Below are 24,533 nucleotides of genomic sequence, written 5' to 3' on the forward strand. Positions count from 1 at the left end.
ACCACTTTTGTCTTCTGAGGCACAGGTACTTGACTTTTTTTGCAGTTGGATGCATCGTTCTGTATTATGTGAGAGTGTTTGGACTGTGTAAAACTCTTCCAGGGGCTTGTGGTGTGATGACTTGATTAAAAATTCCTTAACCTCAGGCCTTGGCAGACAAGTCTGCTGTACAGTGACAGATCTCTCCATGAGAGGAAGATTAATACTGTCTTGACCCGGTAAAGCCTTTAAGCAACAGAGAACTGGTCGTGTTTAAAAGGATTCAGTAGCTTTGAATTTTTTAAATCTTTTTAAGTGTTTACTTCATAAGATTCACAAATCTTCATCCTACTTTTGAACTGGTCTTTGATAATCCATCTTAAGCCCCTTTAAAACTGCCGTAAGTATCAGAATTTAAGAATCTTGCATCTTATCCTTATTTATTTCTAAATATCCATTATTCCCCCTCTCAGTAATGCCAGATTATGTGCAAGTCCCTCTAGCTACTGCTCTAAAACCCAAACATTACGTGATTGTGTGGCTACGTGACGGAACCCCTATTGAGGAGTCTATTTACAGACTCCTCCGAGAGGAGTGTTCCCTGGAGTCAGCTTTGCGGTTGATAGACAATGCTTCTCCTAATTTGATCAGTGCTCATCGATTCGTTAAGCCATGCTCGTAATTACTGAGCTCATTCCCAGGCATTCCTCTAGTGTCAAGGTCATGAGCCGAGCTGTGTTCTGTAAGATCAGTCCACTTGGGGTGGCATGTCTAATGGACCCGGGCAGCTTGTAGACCAGAATGAGCATCTGACTCCTCTCAAGCTGCTCATTGTGTGGGTTTGCTAATGCAGATTACTGGGTTCAAAGTTGAACAAAAATTGGAAGAATTTTTTTTCTGTCTCTCATAGAAATATTTCTGAAGACACTGCAAAATTTAGAGGGTGAATTCTAGTCATTCTGAAAAAAGTTCCTGCATGAATATTTTGCTTATGTTCAAGTTAGTCATGCAAATTCACTGTGCTGACTGACAGAAAGCTGCTTGTTTTGAAAATGGCTTTTCACACCACACTGCGTTTAACCCAGGTTATAGTCGTTCTAAACACTGCTTTTAACCCTGGGTAAAGGAACGATTTACACTAATTTAGAAGAGGGGTTAGCACCACTTTGAAACCCTGCTCCGGAGCAGGGCTAGCACCGCATTTGCGGTGTTAACCCCACATTGCGGTGCCAAACTTGTACAGTGTGAAACTATGTGGTGTTAGAATGATACAGCTAGACGCTTAGCAACAGACAACCAATTGCAAATATGCAAATAAGAACGTGAACCCAGGGTTTAGGAATGTACAATGTGAAACGTCAGTTTATGAATACCCAGGATTAATTGTTAACCCTGAGTAAATTATGAGCCCTGTGAAATGAAAAGGAAGATAACCCAGGATTCTATTTACCTGGGGTTTAGAATGACCCAGGGTTAACTATTTCAAGTGTGAAAAGCCTTAAAGTGTCTTATATGTATGCTCTGTTTGAAACGCCTTTGACAATGGACAATGCACTTTTTTGCCCGTCAAATTTTGCTTAGATTTTGCTCATTTGAATGCACTTTAAGACTTCATCTGTAGGAAATGATATGAATGAAACCATAAATTTAAAAAAATCGATGCAGTATCAATGCAAGCCCTATTGAAAACTAAATTTATGATTATATTCTGTAGACATATATGTGGAGCACTCATGTTTTCCAACAAATTTTAGTAGATTATATGTTTTTATTTAATTTGATCTTATTTTAGTTGTACTTTATGTACACTGAAAAAAGAATTGGTGTATGTTTTACTTTAAAACAATTTTCACTCAGAAATGCAAAGAATTTACATGTAACTATGGAGCCGCGCACATGACATGCAAGAAATTTTTTTTTAAAATTGTGCGCATGATTTACTAATTTGTTCCCACGATTTATAAATTGTGTGGACGACTTACTATTTCCGTTGCTCGATTTGCTAAATCGTGCGCAGGATTTACAAATTTGTTCCCGTGCACACGATTTAGCAATTAGCAAATTGCCAAACGAATGAATTAGTAGACTAAATCGTGCACACTATTTACTATGTTTTCCTGCATGTCATGTGTGGGTCTCCATAGGTAACACATGTATCTATTTTGAAGTAGAAAGGCTGAAAGACATTATTATAGTGTAGTATTATGGGATTATTTCAAATGTATGTAACATATAATTAATGGTATAGATGTATGACATATAATACTACTGTATGTATTGTAAGTTTCACCAAGATCCGATTCACACATATTTTTATAATTTGCACATCATCTCATATTATAGTTTTCTCATGAGTTCCTCCAGTTCTCAGAGTTCTTGTAATTACAGGGACGGGCTGGAAATGGGATTCGCGCTTTGATGTGAGCGTACAGTGACCTGTAGGTCACAATGGCACTGTCTGTTCTCCTCCAGAGCTCACTTATCACAGCCCTCAACTTCCTGCTGAGAGCAGAGCTTCAGTGATCTCCACACAATACAGTGCATTATCTGCAGGAGGGTGCGCTAGTGTTGTCATAACCTTATGACCCTTTGACCCCTCACACCATAAACAAAACAAAAAAAAAACCCAATATCAGTCAGGAGGGGCAAATGGTCCCAAGGAGCTCAGCTGAAGTTGTCCGACTGTTTCACATTAATGAATTGTGTGTTACTTTTAAGGAATCTGAAGCAATTTTCCAAAATTGCTTATCTCTGAGCCATGTAATAATGGAAAATAATGCTTGTGGAGAGGACTGGGCATATATATATGTATATTTCTGATCAGGTGCATTTCTGAAAAGTTTGAAACGACTAGTCGCAGCTGTCAGCACCATTCAGCATGTCTGAACATCAGAAAAATTAGACAGGCATAGTCATGTCCTTGTTCAAAATCATCTTTAGCTGAAGGTGACAGTTCAATTCATAGTATGTCAGATATCATGGATAGTGACTACAGCAGAGAACCAGCTGCTCCTTCATCCGTGTATGTTTATACATTCCTATGTTTTCCATTCTTTAAATGCCAAAGGATCAGTCTACATCATCCTATTGATCTCAATATTTTTTTTTCTTTCTCCAGGCAATGCTTGTCATCTGTTAAAGGGATTTCCTGCTGCATGTTTTATTTGGAGATCATAAGCTCTGAAAACTGTGGGCCTTCTCACTTCTCAACAGCAGGTGAACTTTTTGTTTGTTGTTTCTTCTTTTTTTTCTTACCGAATGAGCCATCCATTTTGGATGGGGTATATGCATGAATGCCTTGATTTGTAAACGAATGCCAGAAGGCTGTTGTTTTATTAAAAAGCCAGATTGGCCTCAATTTCTTGAATTTTTTATTTCCATGGTAAAAAAAACAACAACAACAACTACTGGGTGTTTATTTAGAGGCTTGTTTGTGATTTTTACTTTTAGTTGCTTGTCTGTGAATCCTCAGACAGAGACCTTTTGTGAACATACTGGATACTTGTCAATGGTTAGATGCTGCTGACATGCTGTCAACCACAACACTCATTATACCTTTCAGAGTACACATAAGAGTCCGTTTACAGACTAATGTTTCTTTCAAAAGAGCTAGGGAAAGCACCACACACTCAAGGTCTTAATCTGGTAAATGATTATTTTGATGTCCTCAGCTAACCATTTCAGTTATTCTTCGTTTGTAGTCTAAACTTCTTTTCATGCACTGAAATGCATGTTAATTGCTCCTAACTTGAAGTACTGAGTGAGCTAACTCATACATTTTGATACAATTAACAAAAAAGATTTAGTTAATTTTTTTTATTTTTTATTTTGAGTTCTTGCAAACAAAATGAGTTATTTACTTCACTGTGAACTCTGGTAACTCTCCAAAAACCCATAAATTAGCATAACAAAACATTAATCACTACTAAATCTCCCTATTAATCTTGCACAAAAACATTATGTAACACTTAATTTTAGCATTTACTCTCCCTTTCGAGTGCCAAAGCATGCTGGGAAATGGAAATCCAAACCCAGTTTCAGTTAAACTTAAGTTAGCCTAAATTAAAAGAAATGAGTTCATACAACTCAAAGTAATGAAACGGTTCAGTTTACATGAAATATGTCAGTGCTGTGAAAAAGTTCTAAATACTAATAACAGTTAATGTAACTTAACAAATTTAAGTTTGTCCTACTCAAACCAATTAAGTGTTTTGAGTGTTAGGGTTTACAGTGTGTCTTCTTTATGAATCTCAGTTGATATCTCAGTAAATGGGTTATTATACGATATTGTTCAAAAGTTCTGGGTTGGTAAGATTTTAAATGTTTTTGAAAAGTCTCTTATGTTCAACTAAGCTTTGTATCAAAATACATTAATATTGTCCAATATTACAATTTAGTTTTTAATATGTTTAAAAAATTAATTTATTCCTGTGGTGATATTACTCCAGTCTTCAGTTTCAGATGGTCCTTCAAAAATCATTCTAATATGCTTATTTGGTGCACAAGAAACATTTCTTGTTATTATAAATGTTGAAAACAGTTGTGCTGCTTAATATTTTTGTGGAGACTTTTTTCAGGTTTCTTTGAATAGAAAATTTAAAAGAACATCATTTATTTGAAATAGAAATCTTTTGTAAAATATTAAATGTCTTTACTGTCAAATTAATACGACCTTGCTGAATAAAAGTAAACATCTTACTGACCGTTGATTGACTGACTGATGATATATGCCAGTATGGGAAGCAAGTCAAAGCCCAATCTAAGTATTCATGCACCCCCCCTCTCACTATTGTTCAGCCTATTCCAGCCTCAGTTGTTATACAGGAAGCAATTAAAATTTTTACTGCCAGATTGTGTCTAGTGCATTCGTTCTAGTCATGAGAGGTTTTACAGAGCACGCTTTAGTGTTCTGACAGTCCGACAGATCCCATGGAGAGAATGGGACTGGTGGAAGTGTGTGTGTGTGTGTGTGTGTGTGTGTGTGTGTGTGTGTGTGTGTGTGCTGGATGGCAGTTACAGGGAGTAAATGTGGGGGTTTCCTCAAACTGGCTTCGTCTACCAGTGTCTAACCCAGATGGGATCCTCACAGTTTCTCTTCCTCGACTGTGTGGTGAGACAAATCACTTCACTGAGACAACACCATTATCTATGTCTCTCCCACACTTGCTGCCAGTAAACATCCGAAATCTGTTACCCTTTTTCAGACAACAAATGGCTATGACTTGGGTATCTCTTTTGCTTTCTTATTTATTAACTTAAGATAAAGTGCATTTGATGTGTCAGAATCATAAAGGTTTCTACTTCATTTCTTTTCCCACCAAGCTCTCCTCTTTAATTTTCAGACAACGTTACCAACATTATCTTATCACTTAGCCATGGGAATACTTTGTTCTACGTGTCATTCGACCTTAAAGAGCATCTCTCGGTTACTGCTGATAAGCTCGTGGCATATCGGTCCGCTTAATATCAGCATGAATGGCTGAAGGAAGCCATTTAATAGCCATCATTGGCCATGACGTTACCTCAGAAGTCCCTCTGGACCAGCTGGAGACAAAAGACTACTAGAGTGGTGACCGGCTAGTAGAGATCCTATCTGACTCTGAGACTCAAATATTGGGGTTTTAACAGCTGGTCCAGTCACCGCTCAACAGATGGCTGTGCATAAACAGTGGATGAGGGTTAGAAAATGAATACAGACAGAATACATTACACCACTAACAAGATCCTTTGACACATTAATGTTAATTTGTTGCTATTATGTCTCTTTTTCAATTTGGAAGCTGTAGCTGAGCTTTGGTAGCTGAGGTTGAGCCAGTTGTTGCTTTCTTTCACCTGCGTCTGTTGATGGCATCTATTAGGGTGAGTTTTACAAAGCGTATCGGAGTACCTCCCTGAAACATATTGTTGCTTCCTTTACGGTTGCTCACTCGATTGAAAGCATAGCGGATGAATGATTTCCCAAACTTTCACAGGGGACGCTTTGGGTCTTTGTTGTGCTGATTTTGGGCAGGGGAACAGCTGGGGAGGCTTCAGGATCTTAGGGACTTGTAGCGTGGGGAGCAGAGGGAAAATTGATTTTTAACGCATTTCAAACAAAACCTGGATGCTTGTGCTAAAGCCAATGGTTCTGAAGCGGTTAAATGAAATGTACCTGAGTTTGTGTAAGTTGTACCAGTCCCCTCTGCTGGTAATTGTTTGTGGAAGGTTAATGTCCATTGGATGCCAAGTAGTAAGGTTTGCCCATTCCATGCATTTCCCAGCAAATTCCAACCCTCTCTTCCCAGCCCCCTGGAATGGGCCCTTTCTCATTAGCACCATTATAGCCTAGCCAGCTCAAGTGGTTAAGCCAAACAAAACCCTTTAGCCTTTAAACGCAGCTCTAATTAAGGCTGGCAAGGTGTGTTTAATGTTGGAATTTCTCCTGCTTCTTTGTAACTGCTGTCTAAAACATTCCTGTAGTGTCTGTCAACAAGGAGCGCCCTTTGGGTTCCCAGTGATTTTTTTTATTTTTTTATTTAATTTTTTTTTTTTTTTTTTTAAATTTGTCTTGTAAACAGTACATTTTAATTTGGAATTAGCATGTTGGTGGGAATTGCAGGAACAAAGCATCCTTTGAATGAATACATTTAATCTTTTTTTATTATTATTTATTATTATTTTTTTTTTATTATTCTGTGTAGCAGCAGCCAGCAACTATATTATCTAATATACATTTTAAATTATTTTAAAATTTATTTTAAAGATATAAAAAAGAGTGGTCTGATTGTATTTTTAAATGTTGTATCTAATTATTATACATTATTATACTATATTTTATGGATAATAAATATATGGAAAATATATTTTATTAAATGTGTGTGTGTGTGTGGTATGTGTGTGTGTGTGTGTGTGTGTGTGTATGTATATATATATATATATATATATAAAACACACATATATACATGAGGTTAGAAACTAAAATATTTTATGTGTTTATTTTGTTTTGCCGTAAAAATATATAATAAAGATTTGCAATATATTTTTTTTATATATAATAATATAAGAAATATAATACACATATTAATGTCTAATTGGTCCATATTATCTATATAAAAGCTGTGGATTAATATTCCCATAAATGGTCCTCTGAGGTAACCTTGTGTCAGTTTGAACACAACTAAAGATGTTTATCCTTTCTCTCATCCTTTTCACATGGGTTACCTAGAACTTTTTTTTTTTTTTTTTTTTTTGAATATCAAAGCGCCTCATAGACACAATTATTTAACACAAAGAACCAAACAATTTACTCTTAATCCTGCACTATGATTTGATATGTGTTTTGATGAATAAAGCATGGTAGTGCAGCATTCTATGGCTGTAACTCTGGGAGGCTCCCTTGGCTTCCAGCCCTCTCAAGGCTCTTTATCATGAGAAGAACGGCCGCTGGGCCTCTCAGTCTGCCTGGCTCCACTGGAGAGCTAAACAAATAACTGGCTCCAGTCTGTCCTTGCACGCTTGGACAGAGGTGAGGAGATTTTTATTTAGTTCCAAAAGTGGTAGAATAAGATGAGTAGAAAAAGACATCCATCTGTCAGACAAAAGAGGGTAAAGATAGCGAGAGCGTGTGGCCGATAGGGACTACCCACTCTCCTCTATACACCCTGTGGAGTGGAAGGGCTGGGACATTGTTAAATGAAGCAGTGAGTTTGCTCCGCAGCGCTATGTGGAGTGATCCGTTTCCTCTTGAGTGCTTGTTTTACATCACTTAAAATTGTATTTTTTTTTTCTCTTATTGGAGCAGTGAGACAAATGACAGTTGTTTTTTTGGTATGTATGTTTTTCTTTCTTTTTTTAAAATTGGTGATTTAATTGAAGTTAGTTTGGTGATTTCATATGGACAAAGCTTAATAGTTTTATGTATTTTAACTGTATTTGTGCTTGGCAGAAAATTAATAAATTATTAAATAGTTTTTATGTGCTCATGCACCCATTTACTGCAAATGTGTATGTTTGAAGAATACAGGCCTGTAGATGGCAGTGTTGTCAGAAAATTGCACTTGGACTTGCACAAAAATGCCTTGTAGCATTGACTAGCTCAGTGAAACCCCAGTTTAGTCTGGCGTAGAGATGTTGATACAATCCACAGTGTCTGTTGGCTTCATTTATGCCCTCAGTCTGCAAGCGGACAAAAGTGGAAGTGTGTTCACTGCTGTACATTTCTGCTATTAAAAAGAAGAGAAGTTGAATAGTGTAGGAACTATTTGGTTAAAAGAATCCAGACACTTTTGAAGACATGCTGGGTTTACAATTATCTGTGATTTATGTGTTCATATACTTATCTCAGTTGCTCTGAACTTATGCCTGTCACTAAAGTTAGACTGTCAATCGTTCATGTGATTCATTTTTGGGAAAGAATAATTTTGGAAAGACTTTCTAAAATTTTCAGACTTTCTCTCTTAGCTTAATCTGTAGTTTAGTTTTAAACTAGTGCAAAAAAAAAAAAAAAACTATCAGTGCTTTCTCTGGGAATAATGTTGTCTTTTGTTTGTTTGTGTGTACTTCCCTAACCATTATTTTGGGGACAAATGTTGTAACCAGAAGCTAAATCTGCCAAAACCTCCTTTTGGGGATGTCCTCATTTGTAAAAATGGTTTATATATATATTTTTAATTGTAAAATGGTAGTTTTGTGTGGTATTTTACTTTTTGTTCAGCTCTTTACCTTTGAAAGAACTTTGCTGTCTTATAACACATTCTGTATATATATGCCCATGCAACCCTTTCTGTTATCAGGAAATAGAGTTTTAGATTATAAAGGAAAGAGCTCAGCTCTTCTTCAAAAGTAGCTCTTTGAAAACTGTCATTACTACAAGTCAGCGTCTCACTCTACCAGACCTCTTGACATTAGACTCTTCACAGAGGTGGTGTAATGTTTTCGGATTATTCATGCTAAAGAGGATCTTTTGGTCGACTGAGAAACCAAAGACTGTTACTGAGTTTTTGAAATGAGCGCATGTGTAAGAACAGCCCCCCTCCTTCACAGCTCATTTCGAGGGAACGCCTCCCAAAACTCGTGCACGAGTATTGGAACACGAGTGTTTACCACCGGCATTTGCTGTGTCGTGTTAGTGGATTCTATGGCGGCATTTTAATGCCATTAATGACCGAGCGCACAATTGATGCTTGCGCGCGCAGTAAATCACTTCCGCGAGAGGATAACAGATCTGCACGCGAGGAAACGGGAGCCCGCAAGCTCATTTTAAACCCGCGCGCGCGCATGACATTTCCTCTGCGCGCAGATCAAGCCCTCGCGTGCTCGGACAAGATTCGCAGCACGCGCATCATCATTCCCCACACTCGCGCTCAATCTTCTATTTCGCTCGCGCGAACACTTTTGATTTTTGTCAGTCGTGGGGCGGGACTTTACTTATTTCAGTGTAACCTCAAATGTCATTGGTCAATTCAGTTTTTCCAGAAGTCTGTTTTGATTGGACGTCTGTTGTAAAATGATTAGACATGGCTTGGACCAGATGAAAAAAATACTATAGTAATTTATAGTAAATACTATAGTGTTTTTGAACCATAGTATAGTATAGTACTTTTATTTGCTGTGGTAATTCTATAGTTGTTGAGGGTAATATAAACAAATTACCCAAATACTATAGTTTTCTACAACTATAGGGTATATTACTACAATATACACTAGAGTTTACTGTAGTAAAAACTAAAGTAGCCTATACAGTATTTATTACAGTTTATCAGTTCATCATAGTTAATACACTGTATACTGAAGCATTCATTAACAAAGTGTTGTAAATAGTATAATGTATACAGTATACTACACTTTACTATAGTATGGTCCAAAACACTATAGTATTTACTAGTATTATGCAAGTGAGTTAAACTTTATTTATTGACTGATTGATTGCATTATTATTATTATATGTCCTTATTAGATACTATATTAACTTGATTTATTATTTTTATGGAGCTGTAGCTGCTGGGGAAAAATGAGAACACATAGTAGTTCACCGCTACATTATCATTATACTTCCACTAAACAGTATCTGTTTACCCATGATAGTATACAAAAACAACAACAAAAAAACGAAATATGTCTTAGATATAAAGATTTCTAAATTGGGTTTCGGGGGGTATGATCATTCATACTGTGTACTGTATCTTAACTTTAACTGCAACCTTTCAACAGAGTGAAATGCTGAAACCATTTTATACTGTATTTAATGGAAAATATATTAACCTGATAATATATTAAACTGACAAAGAATGATAACAAAAAGCTTACACAACAACTCTTGCTGATATGAACAAGTGATGTATCTTTCATCCAAAGCCACATGAAGCAATTCTGGATTTAGAATCATAGTTACAACTATTTAATTGACACTTTTGACATTTCTGTAGTTCTCAGAACTGATATAATTTTGGCTGGGTAAACAGATACTGTTTAGTGGAAGTATAGTGGTAATGTAGCGGTGAACTACAGCAAATATAATATGTGTTCTCTTATTTCCCCAGCAGCTACAGCTCCATAAAAATAATAATAAAACAAGTTAATGTATATGGTAGGCCATATTATAATAATAATGCAATCAATCAGTTAATAAATAAAGTTTAACTCACTTGCATCTGGTCCATTGATGAAGCCATGTCTAATCGTTTTACAACAGACGTCCAATCAAAACAGACTTCTGGAAAAACTGAATTGACCAATGACATTTGAGGTTACACTGAAATAAGTAAAGTCCCGCCCCACGACTGACAAAAATCAAAAGTGTTCGCGCGAGCGAAATAGAAGATTGAGCGCGAGTGTGGGGAATGATGACGCGCGTGCTGCGAATCTTGTCCGAGCACGCGAGGGCTTGATCTGCGCGCAGAGGAGATGTCATGCGCGCGCGCGGGTTTAAAATGAGCTTGCGGGCTCCCGTTTCCTCGCGTGCAGATCTGTTATCCTCTCGCGGAAGTGATTTACTGCGCGCGCAAGCATCAATTGTGCGCTCGGTCATTAATGGCATTAAAATGCCGCCATAGGATTCATTATGTCGGACTCACCGCAGGTAACTCTAAATCTGCAGTTGTTACTCCTGTCTCCTGACAAAATCATTGCATGCGGTGCCTGTAGAGTGTGGAAAGTTACTGGAGCGCGCAGCTGCGCACGTCTCTCACAAGGAACGTCACGGCAGAGATTGACAAGCCAGAGGGCCAATTCCTGATGTTTTTAAGGCCCTACCTCATGCACAGATGATGTATATTAATATTATTCATTTCAGTGCACCTAATAAATAGTCTTTTATCAGTTAGTAAAGACAGTTTCAAGAAATATTGCAAATATTTATAAAACAAAACATCCTCTTTAGCACCTTTAATATGCACAATCATTAGCTCAAAAATGTCAAATGAGTCTTGGTTTATACACAACTGTTCAAAAGTTTGGGGTCAGTAAGATTTTTTTTTTTTTAAATTAAATTGATCAAAAGTGACAAACTTTTCTAACATTATAAATGTCTTCACTATTAAAAATAAATGTTGTTCTTTTGAACTTTCCATTCATCAAAAAATCCTGGAAAAACATCACAAAATATTAAGCAGAACAACTGTTTTCAGCATTAATAATCATAATAAATCATAAGATCATAATCATAAGATTAGGTGTTTCTTGACCACCAAATCAGCATATTAGAATGGTCTTCAGTGTCAAATGATCCTTCAGAAATCAGAGTAATGGCTACCGAAAATTCACCTTTACCATCACAGGAGTAAATTACATTAAGTAAATTAATTTATTCACATTCTGTACTGTATTTTGATCATATATAGCATACGAGACTTCTTTCAAAACATTACAAAAAAAATCTTACTAACCACAAACTTTTGAACAGTAGTTTATCTATAATCTTTCACTATTAAGGCATTCCACAACAATCTGTTATCTCCAATTTCTTTGTCAGCATGACGTACGAAGGTCAAAAACCTCTTTAACCTTTGACAACACTAGATAAGGTGGTTTGGAAAGGCACAAATGGACTTTTCATATGATCTTGCATTGGAATCAGACTGATTTGTTCTTTTAAAGCTCAAAGGAAGACAACAAACAGTATATGACATGTCCATGTCATATATACTGTTGGTTGTCTTCCTTTGAGCTTTAAAATGTATTGATTCCAAAAGTATCAAAATGTATTTGTTTATTCCACATATTCCATAATATATTGCATATACAGTATTTATGTTTTAGGGAGTATGAAAACAGGAAGAGGCTATAGTAGCTTTGAGTGAGGTCCTTGTTACTGATAAGCAGCAAACACTTTGCCTTCACTTACTAGTGAATCTACATCTGTATCGCAGGACGCCGTTTAAGGCGAACAGACCAGACAAGAGGGTGATAATGATAAAAATAGTGTCCTACAGCCCATGCGAACAGGTCTGTGGTTATGATTAAGTCACTTTCTCTTCAGGGTTCTTTATATTTAGCTGACCTAAATCAGGTTTGGGGCCGTTCAGTCTGATCTTCAGTTTAGAACTGGCCGTCTAGTGCATCAGCCGCTTGCAGGAGTTTGCGCTCACAGTTTGAAGTTTGACTTTGGCTTTTCCAGCAAGTTGATGTCGAGCTCTTGGAATATCCTGGATACATTTGATTCAGATGAACCGGGTAATCACAATGTGGTTGAATTATTGTAATTTTTCATTTAATAAACCAATGCAGCAGTCTTTAATACACTGCAGGGTTTCAGTGTTTGTTTGCACGTAAAGATGATTTCTTTTTGGTTTCGCATTACTTAGGCTGAAAAACCAAAGACAAAATAAAAGTGGTCTGCAGTTTCAGAACCCCCCTGTGCCTGTCAAGATAATTATAAGCTTTGAAGCTGGATTTGGAAGAAGGGGGGATCAGCATGGTTGTCGTAAGTAATGGTTGGGGGCATTTGAGCCCGGGTCAGACCTTTGGCCCCCCTGCCAGAAGCTAACACGAATGCACAGGTGTGCTCAGCCCCTCTCTTTTCTGAAGTTCTTTAGTTCTGGCTTATTCAAAGCTCAACGCTATAATGAAATTCAGCTGCCTGCTTTCATGGTCAAGTTGCTGCTGGCAAATCCCCCTTTTCTCCCAACTCTTGTCTTCATAATGACTGTGGCTGATGGGAAGGGGAAAATGGTGTTTATGAGTGTACATTAGGCTGTTTTTTTTCCCCACTCTCTTAAACGTTGATGTGAAAGATCAAAAGGGAGTTTGTACATTTGAGTGTGTTTCTGGCACATAGTTTCGGAGGGAAGTAGCATTATGAAGTTTAACTGGCTGGTTTGGTCGTAAAATAATTTGGTCATCTAAATTGTTTCACTTGAGTATGTAATCTTGCCCTCTCGATTTTCTGACTTCAGGTTGTGTCACATTATAAATGCCAGGAGACCCTCTCTGAAAATTGTCAATGGACACACCTGCAGCTCCACCTCAAACTACAACAGCAATATCCGAAACGGCCGTGTGGCCTCTCAGATGCTCCTCTTCCCCTGAGGATGTAAAGATCATGTTACTTTGACCCATTATCTGAATTTTTGTGAGGCTCTATAGGTGGTCTCAAAAGCTTTTTGGATGTTGTTAAAGGAAACTAAAAATCTGTCATTTCACTCTATATCACTTGTGTTTTGTGGGAAAAAAATACTCCAAAATGGACCTAAAGCATCATGCAAGTAGCCCATATGACTCCTGTGTTGTATTTCAAAACATTTGAAGCCATATGATAGATTTGTATGAGAAACTGATAATCTTCCCCTCCATCATAGCTTTATATACATAGCTGTCACACAGAGCTGCATGATCAATTGTTAAAAGATCATTATCTTGAATCAAACACCCACGAATTCTAAATGTCAATGATTCGGCTTAGTCTATTAAACCTTTGACAAGTAGCCTATACGATCACAGCAGAACATTCAGATCTGTGTTGGTGCTGCTGTTGACTCAGAGAGAGCAGTTGTCATGTATAGATTTGAAACGGCTCTTTTCAACCACAAAAGTATCATTATTTCTGTGTTACAATATTTCAGATTATCACACAAGTACTGAAATAAAATGTTATAGTTCGGATATAAACACTGATGTCTACGGTAGCGATCATAATAGAGCAAATCTACGGTGGCCGAGAGAGCTCAACGCGCTGCAAATGAAGAAAACACATGCAAATAGAAAAAACATTAGCAAATAAAGAAAACATCTTCATCAGTTTGACAACTGATGTTTGTCTATTTGTAAGTGTTGTGGAATTTGCAGCGCATGTGTTGTCAAACTGATGAAGATGTTTTCTTTATTTGCTGGTGTTTTTTCTATTTGCATGTGTTTTCTTCATTTGCAGTGCGTTGAGCTCTCTCGGCCACCGTACAAATCACCTTTTGAAACTTGACGCTTATAATAAAGATTGTATCAATTAGAGATTAGAGATACAAATAAAGATTGTATCAATTACATTATTACGCCAGTAGGTGGCGACAAGTGACTGTTAAAAATGTATTTGTCGTTGAATCATTCATTCAAGAGATTCAAGCAAAAACACAAAAGGCTCATTCAAGATGCATCGGCCACGCGCCGACTGATCGGCAAATGACATCAAAGTACCACGAGAGCAATTCAAAAGCGTAAGAGGCGTATGCTCTCCAAACGCTCTTGCAGTACTTTGATGTCATACACTGATCGGTCTGCACAGTGCCGATGCATCTCGATTGAGCCTAAATTCATCCAGTAATGAAACAAGTGAAGTCTTTATGAGCGAGTCATTGAATCATTCATTCAAGCCGATTTAAAAAAAAACAACAAAAAACATCTATCAACAAAAAACAGCTCATGTTCAAGGCATTAGACAAGGGCAGCCAGTATTAACGTCTGGATGTGCACAGCTGAATCAACAGACTAGGTAAGCAAGCAAGGACAATAGCAAAAAATGGCAGATGGAGCAATAATAACTGACATGATTCATTATAACATGATATTTTTAGTGATATTTGTAAATTATCTTTCTAAATGTTTCGTTAGCATGTTGCTAATGTACTGTTAAATGTGGTTAAAGTTACCATTGTTTCTTACTGTACTCACGGAGACAAGAGCCGTCACTATTTTCATTTTTGTCTGTATAATTCATAAACACAACTTCATTCTTTATAAATCTCTCCAACAGTGTAGCATTAGCCGTTAGCCACGGAGCATAGCCTCAAACTCATTCAGAATCAAGGTAAACATGAAAACAAACACTGTACTTACGCGATTAGACATGCTGCATGACGAACACTTTGTAAAGATCCATTTTGAGGGTTATATTAGCTGTTTGAACTTTTTTTATGTTGTTTAAGGCAAGTGCGAGCTCTTGGGGCGTGGAGCACGAGATTTAAAGGAGCTGTATGTAGGATTGTGGCCTAAACTGGTACTGCAATCACTATAAAAATACTGTAGAGCGGTGTATCCCCTCACCCCACCCCCTGACTCGAGGTTGCCAGATGAGCTGCAGGATTCAGCAGAAACGTAGGCTGCTTCAATGAGCTTCCAATGGCAAGTGACGAACAGACGTACACAGTAAGTTTTTATCATAAGTAGGCTAACAAATAACCAAAACATTTGCCACAGCAATTATAACGCGGGACATATTCAATATCACCAATGGCTATCACAATTGTTTTCAGTTCCATCAGAAAATATTGTAGTAACTAAATTACATTAGCAATGGTCATACGGGTCAACTTGCAGCATGTGTAACTTAGTCCACGATATACGTGAAGAACAAATGACGAATCATTTTTACTGAGGTAACATTGGGCTACTGTCTCAATTACGATTCAAATTGCCGTATAATGGGCGTGCTAATGTTGTTTTCCTCAGCGTCTCAGCATAATGACAGAGCATACGTCCATGTGAGCTAACGTTATGTTACTTTGCACAAACATGCATAACTTTGTTCGACTGTCATGAATATATGAAATGTCCATTGACATCAAGTACAAGTTAGCCAAGCTGAATCTTACCTGTCCAGGAGAAAATTAGCAACGTTGCCGTCTGTGTTCAAATTCTTCTCCGTTTTCAGCCGTCTCCATCTTTCAAAAGCATCTCCAATACAAATTCTGGTTTTATTTCGGACTTTGTCACGATGAATTTCTGAATTATAACGAGGTCTTTTTGATTTAGTAACATTAGACATTTTTATCCGACTGGAGTTAGGGTAGGTTACAGCAAAGCTGGCAACACGGATCCCGAAACACTACTGACTTCGTGATTGGTAGATAGGTGGAGGGAGGCGCGTCAGGCCAAAACACAAAATGACAACATCAACATCAGTTGAGGGCTGCAAGTCCACTTTTTAAATGACAATATCCTGGCCGGACTACTTTTGTCAGTGATATAAGTATTTGAAATGAACATGATTTCTTAATGTCTAGTGACACATCAGGGCCATTTTATGATTAATTAAAATAGATTTCTTACATACAGCTCCTTTAAAGGGCCACACACCCTGAATCGGCTCATTTCTAATGATGCCCCAAAATAGGCAGTTAAAAAAATGAATTAACAAAAAATCTATGGGGTATTTTGAGCTGAAACTTCACAGACACATTCAGGGGACACCTTAGACTTATATTACATCTTTTAAAAAAAAAGTTCTACGGCACCTCTAATTTTTGTTTTTGAAAAGATTCACCCATATTCTAATATTCAAGTACAGACTTTGCTAACAGGGTGTTGAAAGCAGGGAGTGACACTGAATGAGTCAAAATTATGAAACACGCCTTTGTTTCTTTTCGCTACCAGTAAGAATGATCTACCTGCAGTTACACGTCAATCTGTAGCAGGCTGACCCTGTTTGCTATTAACAAGCAACCTTCTTGATGCCATTGTGTGCCAATAGAGGACTTAACTTTGTAAGATTGTTTGATTGGACATCTTTTTCTTTACAGCGAGGGTCTCTTGTTAATGGTCTGGTCACTGATCTATTCAACACAGATGGATGCATCCTTTCCTCTTATAGGACCTCTGACATCTGAGAAAGTTAGCTAATCTTAGCTGTAATATACACTCTGTGTTGCGTAGATGCTTTGACTTATAGGTGACTGCAAGGCCGTAGTAACTTCATTCCCTGTTACTAGATGTTGAAGAAGTTTAAGAATGACTGAACAAGGTAGGTGCGCTTTTTAGTCTGTCACATCTGCATGCATGCACCTTTGCGGCATGAACATAGAATATATAATATATCTAAAGTGTGTGTGTGTTTATATACATTTTTGACCTAAATTGACCCTTGAGGTGTTTTTGTCTGTAAAGTTAGTGATGCAAACTAATCTGTATGATATTTTTAAATAATCACGCATTCTAGGTTTAAAATGTATTTTAATGTAAGCCACTCATTCATTTTTAATGGCAGCATTTTAGCATGTTTTGACAAGCTCAGAGTTGACTTTCAGCCACATGTGCGTATTTTCGTCCAATTCCACATTTTTGCGTCTTTGTTGAGACTGAGTCATTTTCTTTCTTAAAACTAAACAAATGTCCACACAGTCTCATTGTTTACAGAATGAAGTGATTTATTGATGAACTCTTTTGCTGTGCTTTTTAATGGTGAAAATGAAAAGTTGCCCTTTTGTCTTCTATTCAAATAAAAAAAGAAATATCAAAACTTCCCAAATTTTTGTCCTATGTCTGTTGAACAAGACATTGCACAAGTGGTTACCTCAGTTTGACTGTGAACTTTGGCTGTGCTGTATGTTTCTGCAAAAACAGAGGCATGCTGTTGTTGTAATATGTGTGTTTTGTGCGAGATGGAGGAAATTCCTTAACACGTCCTGTGTTTCGTAATACTCAGGACTGGTCCAATCATTGTTTTTACTAGCTTCCCAAGTCTGTGTTCTTCAGAGAACATAGCAGACCTCCCACTGGTTCCTCTTCCTGCCGTTCTTCCACAAGGGGTTTATGAGACCCACCACTGTATCTGCTGCACACATGCATGTCTGCTGCTCCGTCACTGCTTTGCTTAAACAAACGGTTTTTGGTCATGCAGAATGCTGAATCCCGCACTACCGAATCTTAGATCTTGATTATTACTGCTGCTCCATCATGTAAGGATGAACAGCTTCTCCTTCACACAAAAACAAGTTTTTCTTTTGGCACCAGAACCAATGTAGTTCGAGATGGTTACAGATGGTGAACTGGTTGCCAAACATTTCTGATTGGTCAAGTTGGTCTGTCTTTAGTTCCTTCCAGTCCCAGAGCTTATTTAGAATGGAGTGCAGTTTCATTTCAGAGGTCTTATAAGGCGAAGAAGTGTGCAACCGTGTTAGTCTGTTTATCATATGATAGCTTTGTGTCAGAAACAAACTGATGTTTAAGTCGTATGGAAAATGAGGATGAGTAAATGATGACAACATTCTCATTTTTAGTTGAACTATAACATTTCTACTCTCAGGAAAAAAAAAATGGTTCTACTAAAATGGAAGCTGTTACTGGTACAGTTTCAAGGGTACTAATATGTACCATTTAGGTACTAATATATACACTTTAGGTAATAATATGTACATTTACTGTACTAATATGCACCCTTTAGGAGTAAATAAGGTACAAAAGTGCACGTTTTGAAACAGTGACAGCTTTTGAACCTTTTTTTTTTTTTTATGAGAGTGTAGGATTTGTCACAAGGTTATTTCTATATGCCCACCATTTGAAGGTTAGTTCTGTTTGTTGTTAAATATTAAATGACCTCAATGAAAGCTCATGTTTTGGTTAAACTACCCACAAGCTCTTGCAGACAAGCACAAAATTGCAATACTGAGGTGCGTCACGTAGGCCTCACCTATTTTAGATCTGAGCCCATGGTTGGTTTCGTGAACTTCAAATTGACTTTGGATTGTTTGTACTATATGTATAATATGTGTATTTGTTGTGAATCATGCATGTGCTATTGTGTCTTGACATTTTGTGTTTTGTTGTTTTGTCCAGTTTGCAGGTTGCATGGCAAGCTGATTTGATGCATGACATTTGCATGAGTGCATTCAGGCTCTCTGTGGGATTTCGAACGAGTCTCTGCGGCCATGGCCCAAACCATGCACGTTAACGGCAGTGCCTCAGGTAACACCCCTCCCTTTTAATTAGCATGATTGTCTGTTCTATTCACTAATGAATCATCAGCGTTTATGCCTAGAGTTATTCTTAGTTAAAACTGTGTAATTTCTGCACCGGTAGAGTCACCAAATGGAATTGCAAAAATAATACTTGTTGTCAAACAGGTTTCCCAAACACTCCCCCTAAACAGTCCCACCCCAGACTCACGCCATTGGTTTCTTAGTTTTTTGAGCATCGCAAACAACCAGGCCAACAAAGATGGAAAAGGAGAAAGTATTTTAAATGTCCCGTTCTTCGTGATCCCATGTTTCAAACTTTAGTTAGTGTGTAATGTTGTTGTTAGAGTATAAATAAAATCTGTAAAATTTTAAAGCTCAAAGTTCAATGCCAAGCGAGATATTTTATTTAACAGAAGTCGCCTACATCGAACGGCCAGTTTGGACTACATCCCTCTACTTCCTTCTTTAATGACATCACTAAAACAGTTTTTTGACTAACCTCCGCCCACAGGAATACACAAGAGTTGCGTTTGTAGAGTGTGTTTGTCGCCATGTTGTCGAAACGCTGTTATTTTCATCCCGCAGTCCAATCACTGATTCCGGCTCAAATTGATAGGGTAAAATTAAAGACATGTTTACAATAACACTGAGCGCGTGCATCTCCACGTTATGGTAAGAGGCGTGACCTTTCCGGGCAAGATGCGCTAAACTGCTGTCGAATCACAACACAGGAACCGCTGGCACAATCAGAACTCGTTACGTATTTCTGAAGGAGGGACTTCATAGAACAAGGAAGTCATCAGCCGTTTTTATGACAGTGGAAACAGCGGTATACAGATAAGTAAATTATGTGAAAAATACTGTGTTTTTTTTACAAGCGAAACATGAACACATGTTATATTGCACACTATAAACAATCAAAGCTTCAAAAAATCACAAAAAACGGGACCTTTAATATAGAAAAAATTTACACACTTCAGCTTTAACTTTGCCAAGTGAAGACCCAGGTGAACATTTGAACAAATATATGCTTTAGAGTTTTGAGACATATTTTTCTGAGTGTTGAGCACTGTTTGAGGATTCAAGCCCACAATTTTTGTGCAGTCCTGCATATCTTAAATGGGACAGTAGCGTGATTTTCACAGCATGCTGTGAAATATTGCATGTCAGCCTTGCTGGGCTCCGAACACTCAACCAAAACATCAACACATTCCACTGCACATTCCTTCTGACGATAAAGTGAAAGAGCAACAACATGAGTAATAAGAAGAACTGTTATTTCAGTCGCTTTATATTGAGTGATGCAATGCAAATAAATTGAATTAATGGGTTTTGCTCCTTTTTATGCCAGCTTGTGTTGACAAAAGGTCATTTTGATGGTACTTTGAATGTCAAGTAGGCATGTTTTTGTTGTAGATTAGGGAAATCAGCTTAACAAAACTAACACAGTCAATAGATAGCTTCTTTCTTTATGATATTGTATCTTCTTTGGGCATTTTGGTTGTCTGTGTCGGTGAACCCTCACCTTTGATATTTACACAATGAAATTCAGGTCAGTAATAGCCTAAAGGAGATTTTGTGTTGTCTTGGACTCTTTCCATATGGCGCCTCCACAGCAAACTAAGGCCAGAGCACTTGGTGTTAAACAAGGCTGCCAAGCTGTGCCATTATAAAGTCTAGAGTTCTAGCTGATTAGCATGTCAAGATTGAAGGGCTAATGGACGTGCTAAATTGTTGGACACTATGGTACTTGATTACTGTTGAGTTACAATGGGCTACTTTATTCAAGCGATCTGGTACCTCATTAACCTTTAAACATATTTTCAGTTTGTATATTGAGTGTCTGCAAAGTCAAGCTTTCATCCTAATCTAGTGTGTAGAAACTTCCAAAGCAGATACATGTATTGAACATTTAGAAGTGTTTTTATAGCCTGAGATCGGACGTGACTGCTAAAATCTGTGCATAATTTGAGTACATGAATTCGACATTAGGTCCAAGTTTAGTTTTGTAAAGCAAAACCATGAGCTCAAAATGGAAGTTTTGTGGCTTTTATTCCATGTTTGTTTGCTTTGTGGTCTTCTATGGTGGAAGTTGACAGAATGATCAGATATTTAAAATTTACAGTTTTTTTTTTTTTGTGTGTGACACATTGTTCCCAGAAAAGAAAACTACTCCTTGGGCCATTTCATGGGGTATTCAAGGTTGTATATCAGCTGAATCACAGCAGCAAGTTTGAAAACCTTGCTTATATAATGAATGAAACAAGACCATGATTCAGGCCTATTAATTGTAATAATTTGAAGCCTGTCTACAATAATCCCCTGCATGTCATTTACAGCCATTCTTTCAGATATTTTTGGTTCAGTTAATGCTAATATTGGCTGGGTTAGCATTTGTCTGGGATGGTACTGCAGGTTTAGTTAATATAAATGCTTTAATAAACTGGATCTGTTCACCGTTTCTCTTGGTGTTTCGCTCTGTTCTTTCATGGCAGGTATTAGAGAAGCTTCTGTATCTGTTCCAGCATTGTTGTTGTGCTTGTTTAATGGCTCTGTGTGTTTGTTAGTGTGGTCTTGAAGATGACGTGGATTTCTGTGGATAATTAAACTAGAGGGCTGACGTGGTTTCCATGGGCCGGGTCAGGAAATACCAGGCCAGAGTGAGAAAAAGGGCCTCTGTTTTCTCTTCTGTGTGTGTGTGTGTTTGAGAGAAGGCTCTGATATGCTCAGACCAGTAATGCTAGCCTGCTACAGCCAAACTCCTGTCCCAGTAAGTGACAAAACAGTATTATATTCAGTGCTCTAGGCATTTAAAGGTAGACTGAATGAATGGCCATTAAGTAAAATGGATCAAGTCTTGTAGATACTTAATTACTGATTTATGTCAATTGTGTTTTGCTGATTTGGTTTAAAAGGAAATGTTCAAGAAGGTTGCATTTGTATTTTTTCAGGTTTCAAGTTGGTCTGTTGTAGTTGTTAAATATCATATTTGAAAGTGACTCCATTGGAGGGTCCACCAGGCAACATTACACCCCCCGTCCTACATTAGGTACTGCTGTAACTTGCATTGTTATTGCACTGGGCTGCGTTTCCCAAAAGCATTGTAAGCCTAAGTTGATCTTAGAACCATTGCCACCAATGGAGATACGATCAGCTTAGGCTTACGATGCTTTTGGGAAACGCTACCCTGGTCTGTTTGAAGCAAACTGGCATTATAAAGATCTGGAGGCCATTGATGTGGGCTTTTTAGTTTTTGCAATGCATACGCCTGAAATACCTGTATAAATGTTTCAAACCTGACAATATTCCATATATCCATATTCACAAGCTCCAGCTGGGGCTTACAGGCTTTTTTTTTTTGTAATAATAATAGTGTTTATTTTTTTATGTTTTTCAGAAAAATTTGTTAATGGTCTTTATCGGTTTTATTTACTTGGTAATAAATCTGTTTTATTTACTTATCAAGTGCTCATGTAACTGTTTAGTTTACAGTTTCTTACATGTTTTGTTCTGTTCAGGTAAAAGTGAAAATAAATCTAAATGTTCATGCAAACATTGTAGTCTGTGGAATTTACAGGGTTTAGCTGTCATTAAATAGATTATGTCTGGGAGATGGCTAGCATATTCTGTTGGTGTGAAACTTCACTGTAATATTTTGAAAAGTCTGTAAGGTTTTGTTTTCTCAAACATTTCATGCACATATACTGTGAAAGAGAACTTGGGTGTATGTCATCATTCCTGACATGCTGATCTCTCAAATTTCCATATAGGTTTTGTGGTTAGCAAAACAAGCTGATTTACGAAGTTTGTTTTTCCTCCCACATCACAGAATTGGGTATCTGAGGTCAGACCTTCAAATAGGCATCTATTTTTATTGCTAACATTCAGCAGATCTCATGCCCAAGGTGATCGTCAACTCTTTGAGAGATTCACGGAGATTTCATTGTCCTTAGGGGTTTCTAATTGGAAATGAATACTCTCAGGAGTGTTGTATTGGAATAGACCTCAAGTGTAATAGGCAGAACATACAAGAAACCAAAAACAAATTGGAACTACAGATTTTAGATAACAGTCTGGTTAAAATGATTCTACTTTTGCAAGGCAGCATGGTTTCTGGTCACAACATAATGCTGATCGCTCAAAAATTTAGCAGCTACTTGCTGACATGTCTTTGGACATTTAGTCAGACAGTTTTTGCTAGACACAGTAGATAAGCCATGACCTTTTAAACTCAAAGATTGTGAGGCACACTTGTACTAATTCTTCTCTGTCCATCTCTTTTATTAAAAGCAGTGCACAGATAAAGCAGGAAAAATAGCAGGGCTGTCTTTGGACATCTATTTTAAGTTGTTTACATGACACTAATGTTACATTTGGTCAAAAGTGGATGTCTTGTGAGAATTCTCGCGCCATCTTGTGCATCAGCATTTCCAAGTAAACATAGAAAACAATGGAGAGGAAAAAAAAAAACACTTAAATGCAACAACATTTACAAATATTCCCTTGCGATATCCCAAAGCATTTCCTCTCTACTATATCGGCCATTTTTTCTGACCTTTTTAAATAGTTTAGATAGTTTGGGCAATCATTTAAAGCACTGCTAATGTTGGCTGAATGTTTTTATATATATATATATATATATTGACACAATCAGTTGCTATTAGTGTTTAAACAACAAAGCTTCCTGTAGATATCACACTTGTCCATACTTTTTACAAACCCCATTTACATGGACCTCTTTCTGCTTATTTTGTCCATAAATAACTTTGTGACAACAGACATGCCAAATGATCGTGTGTCACGTTTGTTTGTCCACCTGTCAGAAACATGAGTCTTTTTTCTTCTCTCTCTCTCTTACGGGTCACTGCCATATCCTTGCTTTTTGGTTTTAGCCAATCACATTAAAAAAAATAAATAATAATAATTCTCATGACAATGACTATAACTTGAAACCTTAGCCTGCACTAAATACAGGAGAGCACTACCATCAGTTTTGAATTTAACACAGGTGGAGTGTGAATGTCTTTATGTATAAATCAAAAATGTTTTATTCTGTAAGTACTGTCTCAGTTTGGTCTTTAAAAAAAAAATATTTTACTTGCTGCCAGCTGAATTTTAAACCATTCTAGCTTACACTGTTAAAAGTGCTTTCCAACATAGAGTAAGTTTGCTTCAGTACGTTGCCCGTAGCATAAACTATTTTGATCTGAACATCCTCTAGGCTGTTTTTGTGTCTGATGGTGAGTAGTGTAATTCTAGACTGCTAAAAGAGAGTGTGGGTGGATTATTCTTGGAGCCGTTTCTCACACTGCTTTCATTCGTTTCCCTTGCTTCTCGCTTGTCCCTTTAGTGTCACAGGTTTACAGCCCCCTCCCGGTGAGGTCAGCGCTCAGCTGCCTAAGTGTCTGTTCCTCGTACCAGACGAGCCTGTGTCTCTCTCCATGACATTGCTGTTGTGCTATTGCTATAGTCAGCAAA

At 37.4% G+C, this 24,533-nt stretch overlaps 1 protein-coding gene across 10 annotated transcripts in view; it reads left to right on the forward strand.

Moving 5' to 3' along the window:
• kank1a (KN motif and ankyrin repeat domains 1a) overlaps window positions 1-24,533 on the forward strand; it is a 52,835-nt gene that overhangs the window by 12,656 nt on the left and 15,646 nt on the right. For 2 of the 10 annotated variants that reach the window (XM_048189072.1, XM_048189073.1), the window contains exon 2: window positions 3,096-3,195. In XM_048189072.1, the coding sequence (XP_048045029.1) occupies window positions 3,096-3,195 (100 nt within the window). Of the gene's footprint in view, window positions 1-2,150; window positions 2,155-3,094; window positions 3,196-12,494; window positions 12,628-17,094; window positions 17,123-18,931; window positions 19,063-24,533 lie in introns of those variants that run through there. The other 8 variants (XM_048189077.1, XM_048189079.1, XM_048189075.1 and 5 more) reach the window with 8 other exon arrangements.

The sequence above is a fragment of the Megalobrama amblycephala genome, linkage group LG4 (genome assembly GCF_018812025.1).
Source record: "Megalobrama amblycephala isolate DHTTF-2021 linkage group LG4, ASM1881202v1, whole genome shotgun sequence".
NCBI lineage: Eukaryota > Metazoa > Chordata > Actinopteri > Cypriniformes > Xenocyprididae > Megalobrama > Megalobrama amblycephala.